This window comes from Ovis canadensis, chromosome 1 (assembly GCF_042477335.2).
Source record: "Ovis canadensis isolate MfBH-ARS-UI-01 breed Bighorn chromosome 1, ARS-UI_OviCan_v2, whole genome shotgun sequence".
NCBI lineage: Eukaryota > Metazoa > Chordata > Mammalia > Artiodactyla > Bovidae > Ovis > Ovis canadensis.
Genome location: NC_091245.1, coordinates 276,920,497 through 276,934,626, shown reverse-complemented (window position 1 = coordinate 276,934,626; position 14,130 = coordinate 276,920,497). Strand labels below are relative to the sequence as shown.

General features: G+C 45.5%; 1 protein-coding gene across 1 annotated transcript in view; it reads right to left on the bottom strand.

Moving 5' to 3' along the window:
• Nucleotides 1-184: 184 nt before the first annotated feature.
• Nucleotides 185-14,130, bottom strand: part of OXNAD1 (oxidoreductase NAD binding domain containing 1) — a 34,076-nt gene continuing 20,130 nt past the window's right edge. The window contains 4 exon segments of the mRNA XM_069568702.1: nt 185-752; nt 1,429-1,537; nt 2,302-2,544; nt 10,772-10,913. Of these exon segments, the coding sequence (XP_069424803.1) occupies nt 598-752; nt 1,429-1,537; nt 2,302-2,544; nt 10,772-10,913 (649 nt within the window). The 3' untranslated portion in view covers nt 185-597.

Sequence of the window (14,130 nt, the reverse complement as noted above, 5' to 3'; positions counted from 1 at the left end):
AGAAGAAACTCACAGTCAGGATACATACTTAGGATATTCATTAACAGAAACAAATAAGCTGGATGTTCAATACCCTAAAGCAGTTTTCCTAACAGCTTTCTATTTCCAAACCCAACTTTTAATGGTCTGAAGAAACGAGGCTGCAGGCCACAAGAAGGAAAACTAAGACATTAAACAGAAACCATTTCAAATGAAATTACATTTACATTTATTCAACAAAAGATACATAGGTGGCTGTCAAATAATTTAAAGAGCCTGCATTTCACACACAAAACCGTGGTTTCATATGGCTGAAGGATGTGTCTTTTTTCCCTTAAAAGAAGAGAAAATATGTATTGACCAATTCAAGGTACACCATGAGATAATCAGTTATTCATAAGAGAAAGTCAATGCAGTAAAAATAAGTTTAATTAATGAAGTTTTTGCAACAAGTTTATCATTTAACTGTCAGCTGATTTTACTGGTTTCTCCAACTGGGCAGAGTCCACAGCCTTGAGAGGAGAGTGGGCAGAGGAAAATCATGGGCCGAACCGCAGAGCGTCCTGTGTGTGAGCCTTAGGGACCTCGTCTGCCTCCTTCTCCCGGCCCCACCTGCCCCTACCACCACTTCTCAAAGCAGATGTGCTCTCTGGGGACACGGCTGCTCTCCAGCTCCTTGGAGAAGAAGTCTGTCATGGGAGGCGGACCACAAATGTAGAACAAGGTCTCTTTCGAAATGTGATCTCTTATCTCCTTCTGCGTTATTCTTCCTTCTGCCGAAAACACAGAATAAACACCAAGTTGAGCCAGATGTGTTTGTACTGAAAGGAGGAAGCACTGACCACAACTTGGCAACAGAGTTTATTTTCAATAACTGGGCCCAGAGGTTGCGCCCCGAGTCATCCACGCACTGGCTCCTGCAGGTGTCCAGGCCGGACCCCAGCCGAGAGTGTGTCTCCAGGCTTCCTGAAGCCACAGCGAGCGACGCGGGCAGCCGGTCACCACGCGCTCTCCAGACAGGGCCGGGCAGCGTGCTGGTCTTTGGGACAGATTCAAAACTGCCTTCAGCAAAGTAACTAGACTGCTTTCTGAGAAATCCTTCCAGGAGGGGAAACCACGAGAAATTTAAATGACTATTAATGGCAAATGGAACTGATTCAGTCAAAGCCGGAGGATAAATTCTCTGTATGCATATTACAGCAATGACGCAAAGGTCCCCTTAAAAAATGCAGAAAATAAAATTTTAATATAGGCAGCAGGAGATCTGTATATAATAAGTGAACCCAACTAATCTCTCCTTATGTTTCCATGATGAATCATCTCTCAATCCCCCAGGTAGTGACATTCCCACCCAGCAAATCCCAACAATAAAGCATTTACCCTCAACCAACTGGTACATCCAGACGGTAACGGCATGGAGACAGTCAAAATACCTTATAGGAGACTCACCCGTGATGTATGGTCTGAGGTCTGCAGTGATTTGTGTAGTCTGTTTTGTTACATGCAAACTGCAGGCAATCTTCTCAGGAAATTCATTTACTAGATCGAGGATATTTTTCTGGAATGTCAAATGTATTTGGTCACACAACAATTTTAAAAAATCAAAACAGATGTGCACCCCCCACCCCCCGCCCGGACGCCGAAGCTCCACTGCCAATTCTGCACACGTCCGCGCTCCGCTCTCCACTTAGAGAGGCATTGTTTGCAGCCGGGCAGGCCAGAGCAATCTGAGTGCGGGGGGTGGGGGGGGGGGTGCTATCTGCCTTTAATTGAAATCTGAATATGCTAACAAGCATATTACTAACTCTCCAGGAGTTTTTGCTTTTTTCTTCTCTCTCAGGCGTGGGCAATTAAGCAGCAGTTTCCTGACCACAGTTGTGTCTTTTAACTGTTTCTCTTCTGTTGTTCATCCTTGCAGCTGCAGGGCTACCCAGAGCGACAGCCTTCTCCTGTCAGATGGACTTAGTTCCTGCAGATGCAGCCGATGGGGATCTCACGTACTGAGCTGGGTCACACCTACTCCTTGGGCACCCACATCCACTTGTAGGCCTCTTGACCCTCTGGGGAGCCCCGGAGGCAGGCTGAATTTTCTGCTCACCCACCTCCAGACTCAAGCCCACCAGACCTGCCATCTTCTGTCACTGCACTGGGAGCTCCTTAGCACTAGCTTTTTAATAGTTCTGGGCAGGATAGGGTGTGTTGGTTAATTCTCACTTCAGGCCTCTGGTTTGAACCGTTGGAGAGAAGAGCGAATGGAGAGAAGAAAGGCCCGTGCGCAAGCCTGCTCACGCCCAGCTAAACGAGATGCACACTGCTCCCTACCTTGAAGAGGAGCTCGCTGGTGTCTTTCGCGCTGTAGAGCAGTCTGACTGTCCCCATCTCATACCCCCGTCCCGTGCTTGCCCGCCCTCTGAGGAGGTCAGCTGCGTGCCGCAGGATGGAAAGCAGGGGGTTAATCCCGACGCCTCCCGCGATCAACACGAGGTTTCTGGAGGCGTCCGCAGGCTGCGGGTCAAAGAAGAACTCCCCCCCGACTCTCACAGCCACCTCGGAGTCCAGGGTGCACTGCAGGGGACAGAGAAGAGCCTTCAGTCCTCTGTGGCAAAGGCCTTACATCAAATACTCACCCGTAGTAAGGCTGAGTGTCCGCCCCCGGCGCACCTATCAGTTTCTGGGCCCATCTTCACTCCCTCACAGTGGCTGCAGGGCCGTGAACTGATTCCACTCGCCCGTCACCCAGGCTGTTGCGCGTCCGCCTTCGTGCTGCAGGCGGCACAGCCACGCCGGATGGAGACGAGGAGGCCTACCTCAGGGACTCTGCCACGTGCTGACTTTCTGGGTGATGAACTAGCTGGCTTGTACAGAGAGGCCCTGGGCCCAGGGGACAGCCTGGAAGCAGGAGGCGAGGACCACTCCCACCGCTGTAGGCAAAGGGGCTGCTCCCGGGTGAGGACATTTACACCAGGGTGACCGTCAGAGCTGCATGCGCTGGCTCTCCAGGGGGGGCACGCTGCCCCAAGGGGGGCATACTGGAGGGTGTAACCGTGATCTGAGGGGGCCCGAGATGCCGGATGTGAACTCAGGGGTGTCCCAAAGCTGCTCCTACTAAGCAGACGGCTAAACCTGCAGGAGTTCCGTGAGCCAGTTTCTGCGGGTAGTTTGATGCCAGCCATCCGGGGGGCATGTACACCACCGGAATCAGCAGATACAACAAATGAGGACTTTTTAAAGTCAGAGAGCCGGTCTGACAGCACACTGTGATCTGCAACGCACACAGGCTGCCCTGCATGATCTTTCTGAACGACCCACGGGACGTTCATGGAGGTGAAACCAGTTCGCAAGGATCCGAGACTAGACCCTAACTCATTTTATAAAAAAAACTGAAAGCAGTATTTGCATGGATCTACTGTCACCTGAATTTTCCAGAATGTTACAACCATGTAGACTGTGTGGTGTTGTGTCCAGAACTTTACCAAGCATGTTCACTGTTCTAGAAAACCAGACCCGAGAGTGCAGCACGCATGGGTGGTCCTGTCGCCAGGCGACTGCGGTGCTCCATCTGCATTTGCAGACGTGCAGGAGCAGAAGCCTGACCGACTGCCTCAGGCTACCTTCTAGTTTCCTGGGCTTCCCTGGTGGCTCAGCTGCTAAAGAATCCCCCTGCAATGCAGGACACCTGGGTTCAATCCGTGGGCTGGGAAGATCCCCTGGAGAAGGGAAAGGCTGCCCACTCCAGTGTTCTGGCCTGGAGAATCCCATGGAGTGTATAGTCCATGGGGTCGCAAAGACTCAGACATGACTGAGGGACTTTCACGTCACTCACCATTTCTGTGCTGAAGCACAGTCTGATTATGGATCACTTTCCTTTGCTTCTCCTTTGTATTATACTTTGTACTATAGACAGCATATTAAAAAGCAGAGACATTACTTTGCCAACAAAGGTCTGTCTAGTCAAGACTATGGTTTTTCCAGTGGTCATGTATGGATGTGAGAGTTGGACTGTGAAGAAAGCTGAGCACTGAAGAATTGATGCTTTTGAGCTGTGGTGTTGGAGAAGACTCTTGAGAGTCCCTTAGACTGCAAGGAGATCCAAGCAGTCCATCCTAAAGGAGGTCAGTCCTGGGTGTTCTTTGGAAGGACTGATGTTGAAGCTGAAACTCCAATATTTTGGCCACCTCGTGTGAAGAGTTGACTCACTGGAAAAGACCCTGATGCTGGGAGGGACTAGGGGCAAGAGGAGAAGGGCACGACAGAGGATGAGATGGCTGGATGGCATCACCGACTCGATGGAGGTGAGTTTGAGTGAACTCTGGGAGTTGGTGATGGACAGGGAGGCCTGGTGTGCTGTGATTCATGGGGTCGCAAAGAGACACGACTGAGTGACTGAACTGAACTATTTTAAATATATAGGAGATTTTTACATGAAGGATGGTAAGTGAGTTTTCATTTTTGACAGAAGAAATCAGCTGCAAGGGCACATTCCATTCAGTTCAGTTCAGTCGCTCAGTTGTGTCTGACTCTTTGCAACCCCATGAATCGCAGCACGCCAGGCCTCCCTGTCCATCACCAACTCCCGGAGTTCACTCAGACTCAGGTCCATCGAGTCAGTGGTGGCATAACTAAAACCTAGGAACTGCGACACCGGCTACCACGTACTTTTACAATGCTCCTTCCTTACAAGTCTCGAAAACAGAAATCTGCAGAGGCTCGACCTCAGGACGACAGGGGAGTTAATCCCTGTCTAACCCCCTCCCCTTCTGGCTTGCCTCTCTCTTTATATATATTTATATATATTTCTCTATCTGTAAGAATCGAGGAGTAAAAGAGGCTAAGAAACAGGAGAGAAGACACTTTACCCAATGGTCACCTGCAGCGTGCTTAGTGATGACAACAAGCAAAGCCTTTAGGTTATCGTTTTTAGAAACCAGAGTATTTTCAACCCTAAAGTTGGCAAGAAAACGTGCCCCAGGGAAAGAAAATACTCAAGCAGCCTGTTGTCTCTTTCATGACAGGATGATCTTTAGGAGATCTATCTCCTAATTTGCTGGCATCTGGAAAGAATCAAAAGCCATCTTTGTCTTTTGTTGATCAATGAAAACCGCCAGGGTAGCAGGAACATGGGACTCAAAAGCACTGTAGAGCATAAGACACAAGCACGTAACGGGATATTACCTCCAATTACACGGCCATGTATCTAATTTGGGTGCAGATTTTCTACTTGTGAAATAAACCACTTTTTCACAGCAACTGGAGCCCAGCACACAATAGCTGTCTAGAACCCTTTACGCTGCCAGGAGCCTGAGCCAGAGTAGATACGATAAAGGAAGACGTTTCCATGTCCCAGCAGAGCAGCCTGCTGCCACCCAGACACTCACGTGCCTCTATTGTCCACTCTAATAGCTTAATAAGACAAATCCTCAGGAGGAAAACAGCCACGGGAGAACGGTTCCAAGAAAAACCTGACTTCATAAAGGCTGCCTGCAACTCCCACTGGGCAGAGTGGAGCAGGCTCCATAATCAGGATGTGCATTTAAGCAATGCCACGTGGAGATTTTCTACAGCCTCTTAGAATAAGTTCCTTCATTGAAACGTCAATGAGCCATGAAACCAAGCAGGGAGCTATGGACCAGGACCAGGTTCAGGTCACGTGGGTGGCTGGAGACGGCGCATGGCACTACGGGCCAGGGTGGCTGAGCTGCTTCTAACAGAGCTCAGGGCACAGGGCACCCCTGCCGCTCCCGCCCCCAGGGTATGTGTTATCAGCTCAGGATACATTCTGGAGATAGCAACAGGGGAAAATCCATAGAGAATCTAAAAAGCAATGAGGTAGCCGAGGCCACACCAAATGAAGGACACAGGGAAAAAATGTGAGATACGCTTACAATGGAAACGCTAAGGCAAGCAGCTGGAGATGTCTAAACTGACACAATGTGCCGTGTAAAACCTAAGAATACATTTTTTATGCTGCTGTAGGTTTAGAAATCTTTTAGATTTTAAAATTATCTTCCAGTAACAGTTTCGCTTTTCTTTTTGTTACACAGTTCGATGAATTTTAACACAAACGTAGAGAAGTGCAGCTACCACCAACACCAAGACACCGAACAGTCCCATTAGCCCCCAGACTCCACTCTGCTAGCCCTCTCTGCTCCCACCCTTCCCCGTTCGACCCCATCGAGCACTGGTCTGGTTCATTGCTGTATTTCTGTCTTCCAGACTGAAGCATGAAGGAGACTGGCTTCTTTCACGCAACACAGCGCCCCTGAGGGTCACCTACATTGCTGTATGCACCAACAGCTGATCTGTTTTTACTGCTGAATAACAAATACAGGCAGACCTGGGAAGTACTGCGGACTTGGTTCCAGACCACTGCCATGAAGTACTGACATCAAGCGTGCTTGCTTGAGCATGTTCAGTCATGCTGGACTCTTTGTGACCCCATGGACTGTAGCCCGCCAGGCTCCCCTGTCCATGGAATTTTCCCAGCAAGGATACTGGAGTGGGTCACCATTCCCTTCTCCAGGGGATCTTCCTGACTCAGGGATCACACCTGCATCTCCTGCACCGGCAGCCAGGTTCTTTATCGCTGGGCCACGAGGAAGACCACAGCTACTGTTCGGTTTCCCAGTGAGTGTAAAAGTCATGCTTACACTATACTTTAGTCTTTTAAGTGTGCCACAGCATTTTGTCTTAAAAAAAAGTACACAGGTTAATTTTAAAATACTTTACACTATTAATACTAAGCTATAGCAATCAAAACAGTTTTGTACTGGCATAGACAGATAGATCAAAGGAAAAGATCAGTAAGCCCAGAAATAAATCCACACTTATGGCCAATTAATCGATGACAAAGGAGGCAAAAATACACAGTGGAGAAAAGACAAACTCTTGACTAAAGTGGTGCTGGGAAAACTGGACAGCTGTATGTAAAAGAATGAAATAAGAACATTCTCTAACACCGTACAGAAAAATAAAACCTCAAAATGGATTAAATACCTAAATGTTAAGACCAGATACTATAAAACTAGAGGAGAATATAGGCTACTCTTTGACAGAAATCACAGCAATATTTTCTTGGATCTATCTCCTAGAGTAATGAAAATAAAAAATGAAAATAAAAAAATAGGACCTAATTAAACTTAAGAGCTTTCCTTTGCATAGCAAAGGAAAACATAAACAAAAAGACTACAGGAAAACATTTGCAAATGCTGCTACCAACAAGGGTTTAATTTCCAAAATATACAAACAGCTCATAAAGCTTAATATAAAAAAGGAAAAAAAAATTAAAACATGGGCAGAAGACCTAAACAGACATTTCTCCAAAGACATCCAGATGGCCTACAGGCCCAGGAAAAGACGCTCCATAGCATGGATTACTGGAGAAATGCAAATCAAAAAACTACAAGGAACCACCTCACCTCACTCCCGTCAGAATGACCATCTTCAAAAAGTCTACAAATAAATACTAAAGAATCAGTGGTGGGAATATAAACTGATACAGCCACTATGGAGAAAAGCGTGGAAGGCCCTTAACACTAAGACTAGCGCTCCCATATGACCCTGCAACCCCAGTCCTGGGCACATCTAGAGAAAAACTCTAATTTGGGAAGATACAGGCGCCGATGTTCACAGCAGCAGTATTCACAGTCACCAAGACACGGGAACAGCCGAGCTGTCCCTCCACAGATGAATGGATAAAGAAAAGGCGCTACACAAATGCAACCGAGTACTACTCAGCCTCAGGAAAGAATGGAAGATGCCGTGTGAAGCTTCAGGGATGGACTTGGAGAGCGCCATAGTAAGCGAGGTCAGTCAGAGAGAAAGACAAATATCATGCACCACATATGAAGTCCAAAAGAGGATACAAAAAATGTATTTACGAAACAGAAACAGACTCTCAGACATACAGAACAAACTTACGGTCACCAAAGGGGAAAGCAGGGGAGAGAGAAATCAGGAGTTTGGGATTAACATCCATGCGCTACTATGACTAAGACAGTAAACACCGAGGACCTACAACACGGCGCAGGAACTATGTTCAATACCTTATAATAGCCTATAATGGAAAGGAGTCTGAGAAAGAACGCACACGCACTTATGAATAGCTGAGTCACCGCTGTACATCGGAAACCCATACAATGTTGTAGATTACATTAATAAAAATATTTCTTCATAGAAAACCTTATAAAACCTAAAAAAAATGCTAACAACCATCTAACAGCGCAGGGTTGCCACAAACATTCAAATATCAGTTCAGTTCAGTTGCTCAGTCGTGTCCGACTCTTAGCGACCCCATGAACAGCAGCACGCCAGGCCTCCCTGCCCATGACCAACTCCCGGAGTCCACTCAAACCCGTGTCCATCAAGTCAGTGATGCCATCCAGCCGCCTCATCCTCTGGCGTCCCCAAGAACACAATCATCCGTAAAGTGTAGTAAAGTGGAACACAGCACGGCAAGGTCTGCCTGTGCGCCGTATGAATGCGTCGCAGCTCCTAACCCACTCGCCTGCTGAGGGGCGTTCACATTGTTTCCAGGTTTCGAGGACCATGAATAGAACCGCTATAAGCACTCCCGTTCAGATTTCTGTATGAACAATTCTTTTGTTTCTCTAGAATGAATACCCAGGAGTCACACTGCTAGGTGTTACGGTCAAGTGTGTACTGGTTGCACATGAGACTGCAGAGACGCTTCCCGGGACGGCTGCAGCCTTGCAGCCCTGCTGACACTATAAGCAATGCGAGAGTTCCAGCTGCTCCGCGCCACCGGCACCACCTGCTATGGTCGGCACTTTAGATCGCAGCCATTCTAATAGGCCTGCAGGCGCAGCCCACCAGGTGTGGCTCTAACCTGCACTTCCCTGATGATGGATGATGTGGACTGTCATTTCGCCGCTTATCTGTCATCCTTATATCCTTTTAGGAAAGTGTTTAATCCTCTGTTCATTTAAAAATTAGGTTTGTTTTCTTTTTGCTGCCTTTTGAGTTCTTTATACATTTTGGATACAAGTCCTTTGTTGGATATCTAATTTGCAACCACTTTCTCCTAGGCTGTGGCTTGTTTTTTAAATTTCTGTTAATAGTGTATTTTGTAGAAAAAAAAATTTTAGTTTTGATTAAATTCGATATATGAATCTTTCCTTTTGTGGATCTTGCTTTCTGTGTCATGTCTAATAACTATCTGCCTGCCCTGCTGTTCAAAGTATTTCCTATGTCTTCTAAACCTCATAGTTTTACATTTTGGACCTTACGCCTACAACATATTTTAATTTTGAATATAAAGTGTGAGATCTAGGTCAGGGTTCTCTGTTTTATTTTTGCATATGGACAGACAACTACTCAGCACGGTTTGTTGAAAAGGTCACTGGTTCTCCACTGAGTTTCTTTAGCACCTCTGTCAAAGTTCAAAAGGCTGTACGTGTCAGTCTACTTCTGAATGCTTTAATTTGTCCCTTTGATCTCCATGCCTACTCCTTCACCAATACTACACTGCATTGATTATTGTGGCCTTATTTTAATCTTAAATTTGAGCCATGTGATTCCTCACACTTTAGGCTTCTTTTTCAAAACTGCTTTTGCCATCCCAGTTTCTTTTCTCTTCCATATAAATTTCAAAATCAGTCTGTCTGTATCTACAATATTTACAACGCAGCACACTCTGTTTTGTGTCCCCAGGTGGCTCAGTGGTAAAGAATTCGCCTGCTAATGCAGGATATGCGGGTTCAGTCCCTGGGTCAGGAACATCCCCTGGAGGAGGAAATGGCAACCTACTCCAGTACTCTTGCCTAGAAAATCCCATGGACAGGGGAGCCTGGTGGGTGGGCTACACACCATGGGGTCACATAGAGTCAGACAAGATTTAAGGACTGAGCAGACACACCCCCATTCTCCTTTCTAGTAAAGAGGAGAAGAAAGTGCCTGGGATGGGATGGAGATTGTTGGTGAGTAAAGAAGGCACACCCTAGAAATGAAAGGGATGGCAGTTAAAAAAAAAAAAAAAAGACAAGGATCAAACATCAAGAAGACAAATCTTTCCTGAGCTCACTCTTTGTTATCAGAATTCCAGTAGGTAGTAAGGAGCAGCATAGGGCTGTGCTGAGCCCCACGGCAAACCATGAGTTATTAGCAAAAAACGTGGACTCCGTCTCAGACTCATGAGTGAAGAGCTTTCCAGAGACTGAAATAGAGAGGCGACCGCACCACGGGGTTAGCAGAGTTCAGGTCTGGGCAGGACAAGTGTGTAATCAGAGATTGTTTCCCCCCCAGATAATGAGAGAACGGTAGCTTAATTCCCTTCACTTAGGACAGTGAGGACAAAATAATCTGATTAATAGAATTACCACTGACAAGACACCCAGAGAGCCCATTTTCAACAACTTACATATAAAGTAAAATGCCTTAATTCTGTAGCAGGATCCCACTGAATGCCGCCTGGGGACCCAGGAGGGGTTTCCCGACCCCAGGGTATCTTTGCATCATCCTTTAGTGCACCAACACGACCCTGCTTCTTGGGGGCCTCCTTGGTGGCCCCGGGTGGCCCCCACTGCGTGGGGTGCAGGTTCTGTCCCTGGTTGGCGAGCTGGGACCCCACACGCCACGCAGCATGGCCAAAAAGTAAAAAATAAACAAATATGCTGCTCCTGTACCGCTTCTGGAATCTAATTCTGGACGGAAGGGAGCTCCCTGCGAGCGTGTACCCTTTGCACCCAAGCCTAGGTTCCTTAGGTGGATTAAGTGAGCTGAATTTTGTGAGAGGCAGAGAGCCCAGATCTCCAAGTTTAAACAGAGGTTTGCTCACCTGATTGTGGATCCAGAGAGCAGGAGGGTGGTTTGTATGTTTCACTGCCAGCTCTATCATTCTCTCTTGTTCCAGCAGCCTAGGGCTGGAGCATATTGAGAACCCACCAACCACAGAGACTCCTGGGATAAAAAAATCAACCCTAAAAGGAAAGGCAAATAAATCGACTATCGTTAATGCAATTTTTAAAGTGCAAACACAACCAACAAAATTTTAGCTAGAATGACTAGAAAAAAGGAGAAAAATATAATTACTAAAATCAAGAATGAAAGATGGGACATTATCACCAACTTCACGAAAAAAAAAATTATAAAGGAATTCTATGAATAACCATAAGACAAAAAAATGGCTTACTCAGATGAAATGGATGCATTCCTAGAAAAACACAAACTACCAAACTGGACTCTAGAAGAAACAGAAAATCTGAACAGATCCATAATAAATGGACTGAATTAGTATAATTTAAAAATTTCCCATAAGGGTAAGTCCAGATGGCAGCAGAGGTGAACTCTGTTAAACATCTGAAGAAGAATTAATGCTTATCTTTCACAAATACTTCCCCCCAAAACAGAAAAAAACACTTTCCACTTCACTCTACCACGTCAGTATTATTCTGATACTAAAGCCAGACAAAGATATCACTAAACTACAGATCAACATCCCTTATGAATACAGATGCACAACTCTCAGGAATATTGGCTCAACATAGAAAATCATCAATGACTTAAACCACTTAACACAATAAAGGACAAAATCCATGTGATCATCTCAACAGATGCAAAAATGGCATTTGACAAAATTCGACACCCTTACATAATAGATACACTCGACAAACCAGGAATAAATGGTAATTTCCTCAGCCTGATTAAGACAACTACAAAATATCTAATCATATTTAACCCTGAAAGGCTGAAAATTCCCCACCTGAGAAGAGAAAGAAGACAAAGATGTCTGCTCTGACCAATTCTACTCAACACTGTACCAGACATTCTAGCCAAGGCAATTAAGCAAGAAAGTGAAATAAGAGGCATCCGGATTAAAGAGTAAGAAGCTGCGGATGACGTAACACTACATACAGAAAATCCCAATGAGTTTACTATAAATACATGAGAACTAACAAACAACTTCAAATAAAGTTGCAGAATATAAAATAAATAATAAAGCAATGAACAGTCTAAATGTGAAATTAAGAAAAAGTCCTATTATAATAAAGTAATAAAATAATTGGGAATAAACTTCACAAAAGAAGTGTAAAACTTATACACTAAAAACTACATTATTGAAAAAAAATCAAAGAGATCTAAATAAACAGAAAGAAGATCTAAATAAACAGAAAGGCTTCTTATATTCATGGGCTGGAAGACTTAATATTATTAAGATGGCGATAGTTCCCAAATTGATCTACAGATTTAATACAATGCCTATCAAATCCTAGCTGGTTTCTTTGATAAGTTGATCATAAAACTGATATGAAATTCAAGGAGCCTAGAATCATCAAAATAATCTTTAAAAAGAAGAATAAATTTGGAGGATTCGCACCTTCTGGTTTGAAAATTGTTTTAAGTCACTGTAATGACAACACTGTGGTACTGGTGTTAGGACAGGCAGGTATCAAAGGCAAAAGACTGAGAACCAAAAAATAAACTTAGTTTTATGGTCAACTGATTTCCAACAAGGCTAGCAACACAATTTAATGCAGAAGAAGGGTCTTTTTAGTAAGTGGTGATGGTTTTATAATAATCTATAAAGGAAAAAGAATCTGAAAAAGAATAAACACACACACACACGACTAAATCACTGTGCTGTCCACCAGAAACTAATACAACACTGAAAATCAACTATACTTCAATTAAAAAAAAAAGTGCTAGGACAAGTGAATAGTAACTGGGAAAGAATACAGCTGGACTCCTACCTTATACCATATACAAACGTTAACTCTGATTAGACCACAGACCTAAATATAAACATTAAAATCATAAACCCAGACTTCCACAGGAGCGGCTCTTCACGGCCAGTTACTCAGAAACGACACTAGAACACAAAGGCCCGAGAGAAACTGGAGAACCTTGGCTGCAGAAAACGAAGACTTCTGTGCCGCACACTTGGGTGTAGTGCCTGCCGTCAGGACAGTTAAAAGATGACCCTTGGAATCGGAGAAAATATTTCTGCATCATGTATCTAACAAGTAATTTATATACAGAATATAGTAATAAAAAGAAGGTTCAAAACATGGGTAAAGGGGGCTTCCCTGGTGGCTCGGTGGAAAAGGACCTGCCTGCCAGTGCAGGAGATGCTGGTCTGGGAAAGGAGCAACTAAGCCTGCGTGTCACAACTTTGGGCCCGTGCTCTAGGGCCTGGGAACCACAGCTCCTGAGCCACACACCTGGAGCCTGCGCTCCACAAGCAGAGAAGCCTCAGCAATGAGAAACGCACGCACCACACCTGGGAGCTCCTGCTCCCCGAAACTAGAGAGCAGGCCACACAGCAACAAAGACCCAGCACAGACACATAGATAATAAAATCACATTTCAAAAGTGGGCAAAGGACTTTACAAACATTTCTCCAAAGAAGATACATAAATGGATAATAAGTACATGAAAAATCGCTCAACCTCATCTGTCATTAGGGAAATGCACATTAAAATCACAATGAGCCATTAGGTCACTCTCACCTGGACGCATGGCTGATCAAGATGACAATGGCGAGTGTCAGTGGGGATCGGGAGACACTGGAACCTTTGTACACTGCTGACGGGAACGTAACATGGCCTTGCTACTTTAAAGAACAATTTGGCAGTGCCTGAAAATGTGAAGATGTGACAGCACTTCTACTCTGAGGTATATACTCAAGAAAAAAGAAAATATATATCCCCTTAAAAATATGCACACGAATGTTCACAGCAGCATTACTGGTAACAGCCTAAAAGTTCCAAACAAGCTAAATGTTCTCCAACTGACGAACAGGGAAACAAAGGCGGCACGTTCGCGGGACGGGATGAAGTTCTGAAGCACGCCACGGGCAGATGAGCAGCGAAACCGCGTGAAGTGGAAGAAGTGACGTCGCTCAGCCGTGTCCCACTCTGCGACCCCCTGCCAGGCCCCGGTGCCCACGGGATTTTCCAGGCAAGAGTACTGGAGTGGGGCGCCATGGCCTTCTCCAGGAGATCTTCCCGACCCAGGGATTGAACCCGGGTCTCCCGCACTGTAGACAGAGGCTTTACCGTCTGAGCCCCCAGGGAAGTCAGAGAACTGAGCGTAGTGCAGGAAGCTGGTCACGAAAAAGACCACACACTACAGAATCCCACTGACACGGAGTGTCCCGAACAGGAAATCCACGGAAGACAGGAACTAGAAGAGCGG